The 18,084-nt window shown below is 34.2% G+C and overlaps 3 protein-coding genes across 3 annotated transcripts in view; 1 reads left to right on the plus strand and 2 right to left on the minus strand.

Moving 5' to 3' along the window:
* The window catches only part of LOC106101984 (putative transporter ZK637.1), a 9,411-nt gene extending 7,627 nt beyond the window's left edge, over positions 1-1,784 (minus strand). Inside the window, exons 1-3 of the mRNA XM_013281375.1 lie at positions 1,427-1,784; positions 1,116-1,275; positions 560-656 (exon numbers count right to left, since the gene is read on the minus strand). Coding sequence (XP_013136829.1) covers positions 560-656; positions 1,116-1,275; positions 1,427-1,547 — 378 coding nt within the window. The 5' untranslated portion in view covers positions 1,548-1,784. The remainder of the gene's footprint in view (positions 1-559; positions 657-1,115; positions 1,276-1,426) is intronic.
* A 1,217-nt stretch (positions 1,785-3,001) lies between these two features.
* On the minus strand, positions 3,002-5,503 carry LOC106101989. Its single transcript, XM_013281381.1, has 3 exons — positions 5,445-5,503; positions 4,415-5,168; positions 3,002-4,122 (listed from the first exon to the last, which is right to left on the minus strand). The coding sequence occupies exons 1-3, from the start codon at positions 5,471-5,473 to the stop codon at positions 4,024-4,026; spliced, it is 882 nt and encodes a 293-aa protein (XP_013136835.1). The 5' UTR covers positions 5,474-5,503; the 3' UTR covers positions 3,002-4,023.
* Positions 5,504-11,375: 5,872 nt separating this feature from the next.
* LOC106102000 (cadherin-related tumor suppressor) overlaps positions 11,376-18,084 on the plus strand; it is an 88,220-nt gene continuing 81,511 nt past the window's right edge. Inside the window, exon 1 of the mRNA XM_013281391.1 lies at positions 11,376-16,926. Within this exon, the coding sequence (XP_013136845.1) occupies positions 11,773-16,926 (5,154 nt within the window). The 5' untranslated portion in view covers positions 11,376-11,772. The remainder of the gene's footprint in view (positions 16,927-18,084) is intronic.

Genomic DNA, 18,084 nt, shown 5'->3' on the forward strand with positions numbered 1-18,084 from the left:
AGCACTTAAAAGTCCATAGTAAAATAATAATACTCCACACATACTTAGCGCCTGAAACAATTTTTTTTTAACTTTAGTTATAAAAAAAGCAGAAATGATATAATAAAGAAGTTGCTGAACAATTAGACATTATTAAAATAAATAATGAAGTTCTACATTACTACTTAATTTTACTTTTTTTTTTAGTCGAATTTAAAAAAAAGGAATGTTAGAAGTATGAAATATTTTGTAATGTTATATGGATTATAAGACTTTTAAATTTTAATAAAAGATCAAATTAATGAGAGCTTAACTTGTTTATAGATAAAATCTATTCAAAGACTAAAATGAGAATGATACTGGGCAAAAATAAACTGAGGTTATATAAGTATGTTTTTAACTAAATACCAAATAACAGTTGACATTGGAAAGTCTATTATTATTAATTAAATGTTTGTAGACATTTTTATGAACTAGTTAATGAAATAACCTCTGTTGTATCTGACAAACTAATGTCACCATTGGAAAAATAGATGTTTTAACTAAATAATAATAGTTCAGACGATATTATAATACTTACAGTTTTCCGTCCATATCTGTCACTAATGTTGCCCCAAAATGTAGAACTTAACATCATTCCCAGAAAAACTACAGTTGTTGTTAGAGCTTGTTGATATCTGCACAAGAATATTGCCTCTGGTAATATTACTAATATTATTAGGAAAGTTTAGATGGATGGATGGATGTTTATTAGAGTTTGTAGCTTAAATTGTTGAATGGATCTCTTTAAAATTTGGTACAGATGTAGATGATAGTCTGGTAAAGCTAATCTTATTAACAAAATCAACTGCACATAGAACAGAATGAAGTTGATCATTGATTACACAACCATTGTAATATATCTAATCATATAAAGCTAAAACACTTCTAATATTCATTTATTTAGGCCAAAAATGTCGAAACTTATTTTTATTGTAAGTAAAAGCAAATAATACTTATTTTCATGTAATATAGACAAAAATTTATGTTTTTTTTTCTTTTTTAATCTATCATATCCATCGTAGCACTGAAATAACCATGAAGTATAAATTATTATAAATGCAATTATTTTAGATTTTATGTAAACATTCGCTTACTTGCTAATATTCCATTCACAATGCAGTGCTGGTGAGAGAATACTTAATATTGTCATTTCCATAGAGTCAGCCATCCAACATAATCCAGTGCAGAGGGACAGCTTTACTTGGAACCAGCCAAAGCCTAGAGCATTGACTGCTTGAGTCACTGTAAATGTATCTGTAATAAAAGGATTTTATACCACTCAATTTTTAAACCAATTAAAAATCATGGTCAATTGTAAAAACAAATCCATCTAGTTATAATTACGGTATGTATACACAGTATTTGTACATTTAATAAATGTTCGGCTTTCTAATCGAATACGTACCGTCTGGAACGACAGATACTGAAGCCATTTCGATTTCTTGCGGTGGTGGCATTTGTGCCATTGATATACTAGAATCTCCGACATTATCGTCTAGGTCTTGATATCCTCTAGCTCTTCTCATTCTCACGGCGTATTAAAACTATTGACGTGGAAAGCGTTTTAACGGTATTCCGTCGGTTGAATGATTTACTTGACCATTTCTATTTTTCAACTAGGCATACAAATAGTTGTTACCTAATTTTTTTTACTACTAAAAACCCGAATAGTAGTAAAATATTGTTTTAATTCTTGTAAAAACAATTATATTCACATTCTAAAGATCTAAACAAAACAACTAACTTCCAATCAGCATACGATGACATTGACATTGACAATGTCAACTGTCCATGTGACACTGCGTGACACTATTGGTAAAAGTTGCTATTCTCTTGGTATAGATGATTATCAAATTAGATTTTAAGAACTAATCAAATGGCCTGAAAATCATTAGTTCGAATGTCTCTTACCTACCTTATAATATCATTATTATCGTTGGTTAAATGTTGATTTAACCACATTGTTCATTGTCATCAAGTGAATAAGCTGAATAGTTTTTGAGATAGCTATTTCAACAGTGGTAGATGCCAAAGAGGATCTAATTGTACGTATTGGTCGAATGGCCTAGTCGTTAAGTGAAAGCAGTTCCGCATTTCGCTAGATGAGTGCGTGTGCCGGAGGCCTAATTTTCCGCTTTCCATTTGCACCTACTCTTATAAGGAAATAATGGGAAGGGGATGTAGATATGACGAAGGTGGGATTGGATAGGAAGGGAACATATCGTACGTAACTCAAAATGCTCAGAGGCGCCATCCTGTGAATATTAAAAAAGTGCCACAAGAGCCTTGTTGCACTATAAATAAAACAGCAGTCATCGTTAGATGTTAGCATATAATTTTTAACTCCCTTATAGGACATAACATTTTAAGAGTACCTTAAGATTCAGAGTTGCATCTAAAAGTATTGTTTTAATTTTTATAAATACAAAGTAAAAATATACTAATTCTCTTCTATACAAAATGTAAATCGACGGTAGGGTACGTAAGTACGTAAGTATTAAATTGATATTTTTGAGCCTGAGATTCATCATGATGCAAAAACTCATCCGAAATTAAAGTTAACATTGAGAGTTTCATGTCCTACGTATTTACAGTAAAAATGGGGCATTTCAAATGAAATTACAAACAAAAATCTAAAGAACTTTGAATGGAATGTATGAAATTAAATTGTATTTATGCAAACATTATTTCAGTACCTAGTAATACTTTTTATGGTTATTAATTACAGTATACGATTTACAATTTTTATAATCAAGCAACAAAACGTTCAAAAAGTTACGTCGCTTAAAGATATGTTAATTACACATATTATTTAATGTAAGTTTATAAAAATTACGTCGGAAAGTTACAATTTACATTTTACCAACAGCATTCGAAAAGCCTAATTATGAATTTAAGTTGAAAATCATTAGGAATCTTATGTTAATATTATAATTGAATTTAAAGATTTTATTTTAAATCAGAAGTACTGTTGGTAAAATATTACTACGTTTCGAGAACATGCGTATCTTAATGCGTAGAAAATATTTTTATGCAAAAGTTAAGTGGAAATATAGGAAGTTATTTATTTAAATTCAACAATAGTCTTAAAGACTTACTGTTTATTACAAAATATATTAGTCAAGAAGCGGTAAAGCTAAAATATCACTCAATCCTCTGCTCTCTGAGAGAATAACATTCTTATAATGAAAAGTGGATAGTTAGTATACCATGCTTTTTATGGCTTTGCTTTGCAAATGTTCGTATTGTCTTTTTAGACTAAAAAAAATATGTAGTTATATTATTTCTTAATCACAGTGTAAAATATAATTTTACATACATTTATATACAAAGTGGATTGTAAGCAAAAGCCTAATTTTCGTCATTGTAAAATATTTTTCTCTATTGAATTTTTACAACAAAAACTATTGTAATAACGTAAGTATTATAGTGTGACACAGAGAATATCAATACAACTCGAGAGAGTATTTTTCTATCTAAATCTTAATAGTATTTTATATTTACAAACGCACATATGTGCGACACAAAGCTGCCGTTTGAAGGGAACTTCTTATATTTGAAAAGTAAGTTATAATTGCATATTACCTAAACAATCCATCCATTTAATGGAGTTATAGTCACATTTTGTACGATCATTTACACACTCTATACTATCATACGCACATTATGAAATCTAGTAAAGAATCGAAAAGAATTGATATAGATACGGATTATTTTGTAGAAATTACGACCCTACTACGTTATGATTGAATGAATTCAATAGAAAATAGATATCTTAATTACGTAATTGTAAACAATCCAGAATTGGACGATAAGAATATACAAATCAAGGAAGATAGACCGTATTTCGTCGTATTGTTTGGCGAATATATTGTTATCTAATTTTTTTTGGGTTTTGATTTCACAAGTCGCGATTGTATCAGGTCGCCGTTGCTATAAATATCTATAAGTCTACGTTAATATTCAGTCTCATGGTTGTTGGCGGTTAGCAGATGGGTGAATTTATGTTGAAATGCGATGTTTTAGGCCTCGAAGCTCCACCACCAGATCGGAATCCCCCGCCACGAAACGTTTTTCAATTCTTCGCCCTTTCGTCGCTTTCTGTACATAAAAAGACAAATGTTCAAATAGTGAATGATTTCATTCATACACGTATAGTTATATAACGTCGAAGCTTTGAGCTTTTAGGTTATATTGGTTCCATGCACCCCCACCCCCGAGTGACCCGGCCTCCGCGGCACCGTGTCACCCGCCACCCCCTGCCCCCGGCCCGGACAAGTTATTTTTAGACTTCGGGCTTCACAATCTGGATATATAAAATCTATACTTTACTTAGTGACGCCATTAAACGTTTATTCTTTTATAAAGCGATAGAAGGCTGATTTTTACTTACATGTGATTTATTTTCCAGCAATTGCGTTATAGTCTGGTAGTATGGGGAGTTTCTCTTCTCGTGCAAAAACTGATGGACTCTGTTGTTTGTTTTCGCTGGTCTTGGGACTGCTACTTCCTTTTGGCCAACATTGGATTCTTCCGTAGTAGGGGGTCGGCTAGTTGTGACGCTCCTTTTGTTTCCATTCCAGTTGATAAAGCCATCATCAGCTGGATAGTCATCGTCTTCGTATTTCGGTGCTGTTTTAGGGACATGGTAAAGTGGTTTGCCAGCTAGAGCTTTAAGTTCTCTCACATCTTCATCTTCGTTGTCCTTATCCTCATAGTCAACGTTAGAGAAAGCAGCTCGAGCATTTTCACGACGTCTTTGAGCGTCTTGAGCCATTTGTGTTAGAATTAAATTATCCAAGAAGGCTGCATTGACGTCATCCATGTCGCTCGATCGCCAACGTGGGCTGCTATCGCTTTCGAACCACGTCTCCTGTCCAATGGGAAGTGATGCTAATCTTTCATCCTGTCTCTCCGGTGCTTCATTGGCGAAGTTGGGGTATGGGTCGTAGTAGTAAGAATAAGGTATTTGTCCATAAACTTCGGGAGTGTTCATTGCAGGCGCATCGTAATAATATTGTACTTTGGGTGCATAGTAATAATCATCGTCCTGATACTCTCGGGGCGTTTGTGGATACATCGGCCAACCTTGCATAGGATATGCCGACGCTTGTATTATTAGGTAGCCAAGTAATGCTACCCATGATCTATAACAATTTAGATGATTAAAATTTAATCTAGGAGCATTAAAAAATCTTGCAATTAATATGAGTATTTTTGAAAAGTAGTATCTATATAATTTTATCTAAATATTGATTTAAATTTTAAAATTAAATTTAATCACTTTCAAATAAAAAATCGATATACTTAATTACTTTGAATATCATAGTAATAAAATTTACAAATTTAGAAAAAAAAAAATCACTCTTAAAACCAATTAATTTTAGAATCCCTATGAAAATATTAAATTTAACAATACTCACTTCCAACCGGACTTTAGTAGGTTGCACATTTTGCACTTAGTATGTGAATAGGAACGCGTTCAGGGCACAACTACGGCGCAAACCGGGCTGGAGGGCTTTATAAGCTGGTCGCCCACGCACGCCGCCCACTCGTTCTCAATGAACGTCTCCCTCTACGTTCACCCCCGGCCTTTACCTACCCCCTACTCACCCCACCAGTCTCCACTTCCCCGACCACCCCTAGAGCTTCAGCCGCGCGCCACACAGGTATCGATCGCGTCCACAGATTATTCATCTCGCTAACGTACCAACGTATCCATTATACAGAAACAATGCTGAGATTCAAAACTGATAGACGTTATCATTGTCAACTAAATCTACTTTAAGTGAGGTCCACTAACACTTACTTCTGACTTTTTTTTTCTCATCTCAGTACTAATTTCCATTATGGTCTTGACATGTAGATCCTTTACACAATTTTAGTCATGGAACAAATCTCCACATTCGCATCTGAACTTCATCTTGTTGGATGCCATACTCCTCTCATCATTGTTGAATATCATCAGCTCATCAGCTAAAATAAATGCTGTTAATTCTGTCGTTAGTAATTTTAATTCTTCACGGAAAGTGATATCCTGAAACACACCTTAGATATAAGAAAAAATAAGAAATCTTCGTCTGTTATTTCGCAGTATTCTGATAAAAGAATAAAAAAATATTGTTGAACTTAAGTCTTCTACAACTTATGTAAATGACATGGAATAGAGGTTCTTGTTATAAATAAAAAATAAAGCAAATACTTTTAAACAGCACAAAAATAATGTTATCTTAAATAAAATATTTTATATAAAGTATATGTTTGGTTTTAAAAAAGTAATAAAAAAGTTTAGTCATAACGTTTGTGGGTTGACATATTATAGTAGGGTGACGAGCACAGCGTGGGTTTCTTAATTGTACCACCCTTCGTTCATATTTCGAAAGCTCGTGGGTAGAGCCTTGAAGCTATTCACTAGAATTTGTATTACTCTTTTTCATGTTAAAATAACACTTTTCAGTGGTATGACAAATTATGTTCTGGGCTGACGAAATGTTGCGAAATATTATAAGTGGCAAAACCTTTTTAGTTAGGGGAAATCAGAAAGGCATATAATAAAAAACGATTACTCTTTCTGGAATTAATATAATCAAAAATAAGTTTATAAGCATTTATATTTGTACAACATAATCGTTTAAAATAACTATAACACTAAAAAGTCACGGTTATTCCTAAAAGTTTTCTTAGAACTGGACTTTTGTAATAAATTGAAAGGAAATAATGTTGTTTTGACTACCAAGTCGCCATTGAATTAAGTACCGCTAACTCGGACTGTTTATTTGTGTATTTTTCTACATCTGACGTCATCCTAATAGTTATACCATTTTAGCTCGTTTCTTAAATTTATAATATTATTGTTTTGAAAGAATTCTTTAAATATGTCAAGAGAAACATACAACGCGAAAAAATGAGATCAATTTTGTAACGAAAAATCAAGATTAAGTTGCACGTTGACATTAAATTTTGACTTTGAAATGTATTTCTTAACATTCAAAGTTCTCCTAATACACAAAATATACGAATGTATTACTATATTTTCATACAGTATAGTAGGATTTAGTTACATTGAAAATGAATTTCTTGTTAATCCACAAGCTTATAATTCTCTTCAAATTCTCTCCGATTTCAAAGTTTATAATTACTTTCTTTGTCTACAAATTAACTTTCCGCAAGTTTGCACAAGTTTGCACAAGTTTTGCGGTTACATGGCTTCCCTCGATGGGGTAGGTCATGGGTGGGTTAAGCTGTGGAGGGGTGGGTAGCTGCATTTCGGCGGAGTCGCAATGCATTTTCAGGTTCGATTTCGGCAAACGTAGTCACAAACACGGGGTCGATGGCCTTCTGCCGTCCCTGCGACGCCATTGCAAGTCAATACCGAAAAGTATTAGTATTTCAAATTGTAGAGAAGTTATGCAATATGAAACTAGAAAATTGCTAGTGTGATGAAGTGATGATTGTTAGTCTATGGTCGTTTCGGATAAAACTTAAGCAACATTAACAGTCAGTCAACATTGTACAAATCTGATAGCTTACTGTAAATTTAAACTGTGTTAAAAGTTTGTTTACACTGCCGCAACCTTTGTATAGTAACTAATTATTCTCAACACATCTCTATCCCTACATAAGAATCCTTAAAAAATTCTGTTATGTCAAATTAACATTTCTGTCCTCATTTAAAATTGTAATTTTAAAGTTAGAAAAATCTTCGTTCATTTTCTCCTAGAATATTCTCTTTAACAGATCGCTATAACAAGTTCTATTTACGGGGAAAATCTTGTGTTTTCATGATATTTTCATTCCCTAGATTCTCTACACGCGCAGCTGTGATTACATAAAGCGAGCTTCAGACACTCGTGTAGAAAGGTACAGGAAATGTTTTATGCGCAGTTCAATCACGAGCTTTTAAGAAAAATTACAAAGTATTATAAATATGAACAAATCGTCCGATACAAATATTAATTTTATTCAAAAGAAATTCACTATAACAGTTTAGAAAAAGATTAATAAAACTTAAAAAGGGAGTGATGACTGAGATGACGTATGATAGTTATGTGGAGGACAAAAACCTGTTGCGCCGACCCTACGGGAGTAGGAGAAGGAGATGATGATGATTAATAAAACTTATTAATTAGCTACAAAAATATAACTTTATGATTAGCTACAAGCTTAAGCTAGTTTTTAAAAGTAACATTAAAATTGCTAATATGAATACACTCTATTACTTTGATATTAAATTCTTTAAAATATCAAAGAAGGTAAATAATTCGATAGAGTGAATATCCTGTTACGAAATCTGAAACTATAAGGATGTAAACATTCGATAGTTTACTTGACAGTAAATTGCCAACCCCAAGGCGTTTATATTCAATATCCTTCAAAGGATATCTTAGAGTAAGTTGAAACTTCTCGTTATCAATAATTGGATATCAGATTTCATTCACCAATCTTTAAATTGAATTTATATATTTGTGAAAAACTCTTAACTACACATGTATTATATTGAAAACATTCTATAACTACATTTAAAAATCTGTATTGTGAATTAGTTCTAAATCTCATATGTAAGTAAGAAATCTATTTAAAATCTACAACTTGGTTATATGTAGATGAGGAACCTAGATCTGAGTGATCTGGGAATATTTTAGGTCATATCGCTACGTCTCTTTCCAATTCAGTATTTCTGTCTCTGAGAGCGTAGGAGGTAGCTGAGTCTATTTTTAGCCGGGGCTTGTATTCCAGTCGTTTCTAAAATTATTTGCACATTTATCAATATATTGACGTGTCTACTATTAAATATGGACCGAAGATGATAACTACTTGGTAATTCTATTGAAGAACATTTTAAAAGGGTACCTTTACTTTTCTCTTAAAATATTTATAATGACAATAGCAATATTGACTATATTTATCTCACCAATTTATGAAATTAAGAATTTAAGAAACTATTTAATATGTAATTAAATAAAGCTAAATTGATACGTTTGCATTTTAAATGCTAATAAAAATAAGTAAGGAAAATGAATCATAAAATATGACTCTGTCTTACGTCCACATTTAATGATTTTAGAACTCCCTTAGTGGATAGTATGTGTAATCTATGTCAAGAGGCTCTATTAGTGACTATTTAACGAATCTCGGCTGTAAGTGCTATTTCCTTTTCTCGCAAAAAATATACGAATACGCTATGTATCATTTATCAAATTCTGTTTACGTCAATACGACTAGACGTGGAGTATAAACATATAGCACAGCTTTCGTGTATTTGTTCGTCCTCTTCCTCCCACTTTACTCCTCCTCAGAAATCAATAGATTCCAGTAAACATATGTCAAAGTTCACATTCAAATTACTCCTACTCGTGCTCTATTATTTTTATGAATACTGAGCTAATAATAAGTGTTCATATTTCAAAAACTTTTTATAGTGAACTTAATGGCACGATATTTTAAAATACTCTTACGTTTATAGGAACACCGTATAGAACCATATATGAACACCATATGAGGATAGTATCTGAAGATAGCTTCTTCGAATACTATTCTCATTCAAATATTTCATACAAAAATATAGAAATAACACAATTAACACTATTAACCCCTTTTATAATCTACAGTTAAGCAGAGTTTACAGATTTTCATTTAGCGCAACATATCTCTCGATTCTTGAATATTCATACATCTACGTAGCAATGCTTGTTACATTTTACAAATAAACAAACTCAGTAATGAAATAGTCTTCATTGTTTATACTATATATATTTTTTGTAAAGCAACTTATTAGATTCCCATTGATAGGATTTGTTTATATGGGTTAAATTCTAGAATTTTCCTCTTTACTTTAAGGTAGACTATTTCTTCAACTCTACAAGTTAACATTTCATTCAAATCATATGTAATTCAAATATCATGAGATATGGAATTACGTAATATGTGCATATACTATGTTAATATAGGTACAGAATCAAGCTGATCTAGGCATTCGTTTCATTCATGAATGTAAGTCCTTACGTCAGTAGTCACCCCCCGTGTGGGGGCGCGGTCCCCCTCTCGGCCGACCATTGCGCAGATACTGGAGGGGCGAGTGACGTCAATTCTATGCAACAAGTGTTCCTACAAAAGTGTTAGCACGAATACAATTCTATTTTTAACTGACCGAAAAAAGCTCACGTACATGACTGAAAAGCTGTAACTCCTTTGTTCTGAATAAAATAAAGGCTAAAGCTAAGTAATTTGAACATTTAATGTTAAAAGAATTATTCAACGAAAGTCTTCATTGTTGTATGAAATAATCATTAACATGAAAGATCTTTTAAAAGTTTATTGATTTTTACAAATCACAAGAAAGTTTTAAATAACAATATATACCTATAATATCATAAACTTATCATAAAAAAAAACTAAGAACCGGAAAGAAAACAATTACAGTGAAAGTAAATTTGTAAATATATGATGGCAGACTTGCATAGACATGTTTTTATTTTGTATGGTAATGTTATAGTAAACAATAAATTATCTTAAAGCTACTAATTATCTAGAGATAGATTACTTTCATTAAGCGCCATCTATTGGTACAATGTAAACTACCTCTGAGCTTAAATAAAGTAAGCTTACATGTTGGCAAAGATTTTAAAACAAGTTCAGCTTTTAGAATTCTTGTAGCCACGATAGATGGCGCTTGTACAACCTTTCTGTTTTAGCGAGCTTTTAATTTTTTAACTATTGCTAAAAATCGTTCAATTGTAGTTGGTAATAATAGTAATAACACATTTCGTTTAAACACTTTTCTAATTAATGATTATAACAAATTGATTTGACTTTAAACATATTTGAATACAATTAGTATGATAAACATTTTTTTTGTTGATAAACAATTTAATTCTATGGATAAATTAGTAACTTTTGTAACTAAACTTTTGTCAAAATATCAAATGCAAGTTATTAAATGTTTTTGCATAATGAACTCGGTTTGTTTTATAAGAAACGTCATAGAGCTAACAAAAGACATCAACGCGTTTCCTCATTTAAATACACATTTTAAATAAAAATTACGTTTCTAAACACTTTTTAATCATATCGTTAATATACATTTACGCTGTTATATACCTTAGTAATCATTGAAACATGAAATTAAAGAGCTGCGTTAAAAAAATACCTCTACTACGTGTCTAAAGCAGTTTTTTCTGAGAACAGCAAGTGACTAGTATTGAACAATAAATAGTGGAATCCTTAGGCGGCCATTATCTTGGCATCGTGATCACGCAGCTACAGGCGAAGCTTTCAAAGCTGCGGGGGAGGGGTCACTGTGACGCGGGGAGGTTGCGGGGCGGCGTGAAAGCCTCCGCCCGCCAGTGCCGCGCCAACTGTGACGCTGCCCGCATGCCGCATACGAACTATATTTGTGCGATAACGTAACGCAAGCTTGATTAAGCAGTGTTTTGAAACAGTGATGTACGAAAACGTTGTTTAGTGCGGTAAAGGATTTCTAAAAGTGCCGGTACTGTGACTAAAAGCGGAATTGTTTTGGACTTGTGTAGATAGTGAGTGTCACGTGTGTTTACGAATGAATGTGACAGCGTAGGCGCAACGGCGGGTCGCTCTCCCGTGAGATATTCGTGCTCGCGCAGGTCGCTGCGGCCATGTTGCATACCTGAGGAGAGCGAGCGCGCAACTCTGCGCGAACGGGACACAGCAACTCTTTCAGCCGGACGTTATCTTTTACCGAAGAAAAAAAAACTCAGCAATGTTGTTGTCCGTATCATGACCAGCATGGGGCGGTGGCACGTGGTGCTGGTCGCGGTGGCGCTGCTCACCGGCGCGGGCGCTGGCGCCGCCGCCGAACAGATGCAGTCCCGTGCTGTTGATACCGGGGTCGATCTTCGAATAGCCGAGGCCCAGCCTGTGGGTACTGCCGTCGGAAGGATCCCGATCAAGCCCGGATTTACATACCGATTCAATGAGCCTCCCAAAGAATTCGTCTTAGATCCTATTTCCGGTGAATTAAAAAGTAACATCATTTTAGATCGGGAAAGTGTCGACCGATATGCTTTTGTTGTGTTATCCAGTCAACCAACATATCCGATAGAAGTACGCATTAGAGTAACGGATGTGAATGATAACTATCCAGAGTTTCCGGAGCCCAGCATTGCAGTGGCGTTTTCGGAGAGTGCAGCTGCTGGAACAAAATTACTCTTAGATGCTGCGACTGATAAAGATTTAGGAGAAAACGGAATCACTAATGATTATAGGATAGTGGATGGTGACAACGAAGGGAAGTTTCGGTTGAATGTTACTGTAAATCCAAGTGGCCAAACATCTTATTTGCATTTAGAAACGACTGGGAAGTTAGACCGTGAGACGAACGATTTCTACATATTGAACATTTCTGCAAGGGATGGAGGAAGTCCTCCTAAATACGGGTATCTTCAAGTTAATGTTACTATTTTAGATGTTAATGACAATCCTCCTATATTCGATCAAAGTGACTTCTCGGTGTCTCTAAATGAAAGTGTGCCTCCAGGAACAGTAGTGTTAAAAGTGACTGCAACTGATAGTGATTTAGGTGACAACAGTAAAATAACATACGAAGTGACAGATACTGAAAAACAATTTGCCGTTGATCCAGAATCTGGAGTAATAACGACCCTAAAGAAGCTAACTTGCCCCAAATACTGCAGTAATGGAACCTGTAATATGACCTGCGTGTTAACTGTTATTGCTAAAGATCACGGAGTTCCACGTCAAGATGCTCGCACATACGTGACTGTTAATTTAATAGATGCTAATGACCACGACCCTGTAATAACATTTACGTATGTGCCATCGACTGCAAGTTTTGCAACTGTCGATGAGAATGCCAAAAACGGATCACTCGTTGCTGCAATAACAGTAACAGATTTAGATGCTGGTCTGAATGGAATAACAAGTATCAGTATAATTTCTGGGAATGAACTTAATCATTTTCGCTTAGAAAATTCTTCCAGTGTATACATTGTTCATGTCAATGGTGTTTTAGATAGAGAAGAAATAAGTAAATATAATTTAACAGTAGTTGCCACTGATAGAGGAGTTCCACCCCGTACAGCAACCTCTTTTTTAGTAATACATGTTAATGATGTAAATGACCATGAACCTGTTTTTGAAAAATCCGAGTATTCCGCTATCCTCAGTGAACTCGCACCTCCTGGTACATATATCGCTGGTATTACTGCCACTGATGAAGATACTGGAGTTAATGCTGAAATATATTACGATTTCTACGATGGAAATCAACAACAATGGTTTTCTATTGACCATTATACGGGTCTAGTAACAACGAAGTCTATTTTGGATCGAGAAATTCAAGGTACTGTAGAACTGAATGTATCAGCTAGAGATGGAGGGCCCAATCCTAAATGGGCCTACACGAGATTAAAAATAACTATATTGGATGAAAATGATGAAGCACCATCTTTTCCACAGACGGTAATTAATGCATCTCTGTACGAAAATTTGAAACCAATAAAAGATATACTGATTTTAACAGCATCAGATTATGACCAAGGGACGAATGGATCTGTATCCTATTACTTACCCCCAAGTATTGAAAGGAAATACCCCAACACATTTATGTTAGATCCTATAACTGGACAACTAAGTTCTGTTGTAGAGTTAGATAGGGAAAGAATACCGTTGTATGAAATACAGGTACTCGCTAAGGACCAAGGATTTCCGCCGCAGTCATCAACTGCTAAGATATTTTTAAAAGTTCTTGATGTGAACGACAACGAACCGTTCTTCTATCCTCAAAGATACGTTGAGACAATAAGCGACAGTTTACCCCCTGGCTCTAAGTTATTGCAAGTAAAAGCAATGGATCTGGATGAGGGTGATAATGCAAAACTAAAATTTAAATTGGAAAGTGGTGGTGATGGATATTTTGATGTAGAGCCTTTAACTGGCAATATTATTTTGCAAAAAGACTTTCATAAGGCGCCAAAGTCAGTGTATTCACTAAAAGTTTCGTGTAGAGATAAAGGTAATAAACGTGCAGCTGAAGATGCCGTTATAGATATAATTAAAACATCTCACCGCAAAAGTCTAGATTTTGAGGGTTATGATGGTTATAGTTTTAAAATTCTCGAAGATGATGGTCTGTTAAAGGCGCAGATTGGGCGCTATATTGGTAAAGTAAACACCAGGATGACAAGCGATTCAGTTTCTTACTACATTATAGAAGGTGATTATAAACATATTTTCAAAATTGATGAGAAAAGCGGAGTGATATCTTCAAATTCCAACATAGATAGGGAAGATAAAATGACGTATAGATTAAAAATCATGGCTCGAAGTGGCTTAGCATTTGGATTTACAACAGTGAATATTTCTGTATTGGATATTAACGACAACTACCCAATATTTATTGAAGATAAAGATGAAATAAATATCCCAGAAAATATGGCAGTTGGACAAGAAGTGTATTTCGCTCGTGCTACTGATCGTGATTCTGGATCGAATAGAACAATAACGTATACATTAAGCTACAACCCAGAAAACAGTTTTCGAATATCCGAAACGACAGGGGTAATTTATTTAAATAAAGCTATAACTAGCGAGCCTGGTAGTACTATATCGCTTGAAGTAACGGCAACCGATAATGGTAAACCTGCTCTTGCTACTAAACATACGATAGTGGCAATAATCAAAGATGTAAACGACCATACCCCTGTTTTTGATCACACTTCCTATGAAACTTCTTTATTAGAATCAACTTTAGTCAATACAAGATTTTTTGCTATATCTGCATCTGATGCTGATTTAGGAGCAAATGGAAGAATTTCTTATTATATTGCAGAAGGCAATTCAGATGGCAAGTTTGGTGTTTTTCCTGATGGTTACCTCTATGTTAAAAGCACCTTAGATAGAGAAGAGCGAGATTACTATTCCTTGACTATAGTGGCAACAGATAATGGAAAGCCACAAAGATCATCACAAGTTCCTGTTGTTATACATGTATTAGATGAGAATGATAACAGTCCGCAATTCACAAATACCACATTTATTTTTAAAATTAAAGAAAATGAACCACCTGATACATTTGTTGGTAAATTAACTGCAATTGATAAAGACATAGGAAGAAATGCTGAGTTGACATTCAGTTTACCAATTGCTCAGAATGATTTTAGAATTGATTCAAGAAATGGTTTTATTAGAACTCTTAAATCTTTTGATCGTGAAAGCTTGGCTCATAGCACAGGTCAAAATTATATTACATTGACTGTTACAGTAAGTGACAATGGTAAAGTCAAACTAACGGATTCCGTAAGAGTCACGATTTATGTCACTGACGTCAATGATAATGCTCCAATCTTTACACGAATTCCTTATAAAGTCGAAGTTTCTGAAGGAGCTACAGTAGGGGCATCTATCATGAGAGTGTATTCTTCAGATGTTGACGAAGGACTAAACGGAGATATTTATTATAAACTCATAGGTGGAGATGAAATGGAGAAATTTTCATTGGACGAAGCAACAGGACAACTCTTCATCAATAAACCACTAGACAGAGAAAGCGTTGACAAATATCAACTTACAGTATTAGCTCATGATTCTGGTCAAGATATTCGTCTATCAGCTACAACTACCATCCACGTCGATGTCCTAGATGAGAATGATAATGCTCCAATATTTTCGCAAACACAAATGAAAGTTTCAGTGCTAGAAACGGAACCGATAAATAAGAAAATCATACAATTCCATGCTAACGATGCTGACTTAGGGATAAACAATGAAATACAATTTTCAATCACATCAGGCAATAGGAAAGAAGCATTTTTCATAGACAGTTATTCAGGTGAACTTTTCTTACATAAACATCTGGACTACGAAGATTTAACTACATACGTTTTGAATATAACTGCAACTGACAATGGAAGTCCAAGTTTATCATCAAGTATTCCATTCACTGTGAACGTGATTGATGCCAACGATAATGCACCGGTATTTACAAATACAGCTATAGTACGACAAATAAGAGAAGGTATTCCTATTCATACACCTATCGTCACAGTTACTGCAGAAGATCCAGATTCAGGATTAAATGGCAAAGTTTATTACTCTATTACACACCAGGATCCTAATGATGGTCGACGGCATTTTGCTATAAATAATATAACAGGGGTAATACATACATTATTGCCTATTGACAGAGAAAGTGTTGATACATTTCGAATAACAGTTGTGGCGTACGACAGAGCCGAACCACCCTCTGCAAGGCTTTCGGCGGAAAAGTTAGTAACCGTTATTGTTGAAGATATAAATGACAATGCACCTGCTTTCGTTTCCATGAATGCTGCTGTGATCAATTCAGAAAGATTAGGAAGGAGTTTAGGTCGAGGCATATTCATAATGAACGTTTTGGCACGAGATTTGGATTCAGGGACAAATGGATTAGTGACGTATAAGTTAATGCACGGTGGGACTGATATTTTTGATCTTCATAGAAGTAATGGTGCACTAGTTTTACGATATCCTCCGGCAATTCCTGAAGCCAGATGGAATCTAGTTATTAAAGCAACTGATGAGGCTGTACTGAGTGAGCAACGAAGCACAGAGACTTATTTAACAGTGATAATGGGAGGTACAGAATTGGAAGGTATAACATGGACTAATGTGGGTTCCGTTTCCGTTGCTGAAAATGAACCCGCAGGCACGGCTATTTTGAATATGACTAATAATTTTAAATCAGCGTTAGAGTACTATATTGTGAATGTGACTGGTGATGGTAGACAAGTGGATAGACTGTTCGACATAGATTCCTCGCTGGGAATCTTATCTACAGCCGTTTCACTGGACAGAGAAGCTGGCATCGAGCGGTATGAAGTCGAGGTATGCGCGGTGTCGTCGAGTTCGCCTTTACAATCTACTACTACAAAGGTAAGATTTTCATTAACATCTATTTTTTTTTCTTTTTTGTTATGTTAATATTTGCATTATATTTTTTTAATTATAAGCTTCGACTGTATAAGCAGAGTGTTTATTCGTGTATCATTCAAAAAAGGATAATCCAATTAAATTTGCACAATCGTCGGCAGAAGACAAAACATCGGCACCATACTGCTGTTGAAATAAAAATAAGTTAAACGAATGCTCGTTAGTGTATGTCGGCTTGCGAGTCTAATCGGGGACTCTAAATTAACGATAAGTTGCGGCTCGTAACGATATCTCATACATTCATCCTTAAACCTCACAAAGATTACATGAAACCTACATTTATTGTAATTCGTAAGACATGCTTAAATTAAATGATAATATGGTACAAAAGCTCATTATTTTATGATAATTAATTTAGAAAAGATGTAAAGAATGTTCCTTATTAAATCAATTATTCGTGAAATATAAAGTACTAGCTTTCGCCCGCGACTCCGTCTAGTAGCCTATGCGTTCTTCCAGACTATCCTCTACATCTATGACAAATTTCATCGAGATCCCTTCAGCCGTTTAGGCTACAAACTCTAACAAACATCCATCCATCTAAACTTTCGCATTTTTAATATTACTAAGACTAAGATTTAAAATCAGGAAATTATCAAGGATTAAATGAAATTGCTTGTAATTTATGAATTTACTTAGTTCAATGTTATTCAGTTAAAACCTGAAAGATGATACTAGTTTTATGTCGTGTCAAATCACACATCGTAATAAAATATTTAGCCTCTCGCCTTTACATAATAAATGTTGAACGTGTCAAATTCTTATACATTATGAATTTTTATCTGAATATTGTTACATGTGTATAATGCGAAAGTTTACATGAATGGATGGATATATGTTTGTTACTATGTATCTTCATAACGGCTAAACCTATCACGATGAAATGTGGCACTGTTGTAAAATAGATTTTGGAAAAACACATAGGTTATTTCCTATTTTTTTTTAAATCATGGGCTCAAGTGGTCAAAAAAAGCTAGATTGTCTTTACAACAAAAAACTTAGGAAACAACAAATATTTCTTAGAATAAATTTTCTTCGCGATTCGTATTTTTTTCATTATTAAATTCAACTGGAAGGTGTTAGTTTTTTTTCGGACGATTC

The sequence above is a fragment of the Papilio polytes genome, unplaced genomic scaffold (genome assembly GCF_000836215.1).
Source record: "Papilio polytes unplaced genomic scaffold, Ppol_1.0 DF823934.1, whole genome shotgun sequence".
In the NCBI taxonomy this organism is placed as follows: Eukaryota; Metazoa; Arthropoda; class Insecta; order Lepidoptera; family Papilionidae; genus Papilio; species Papilio polytes.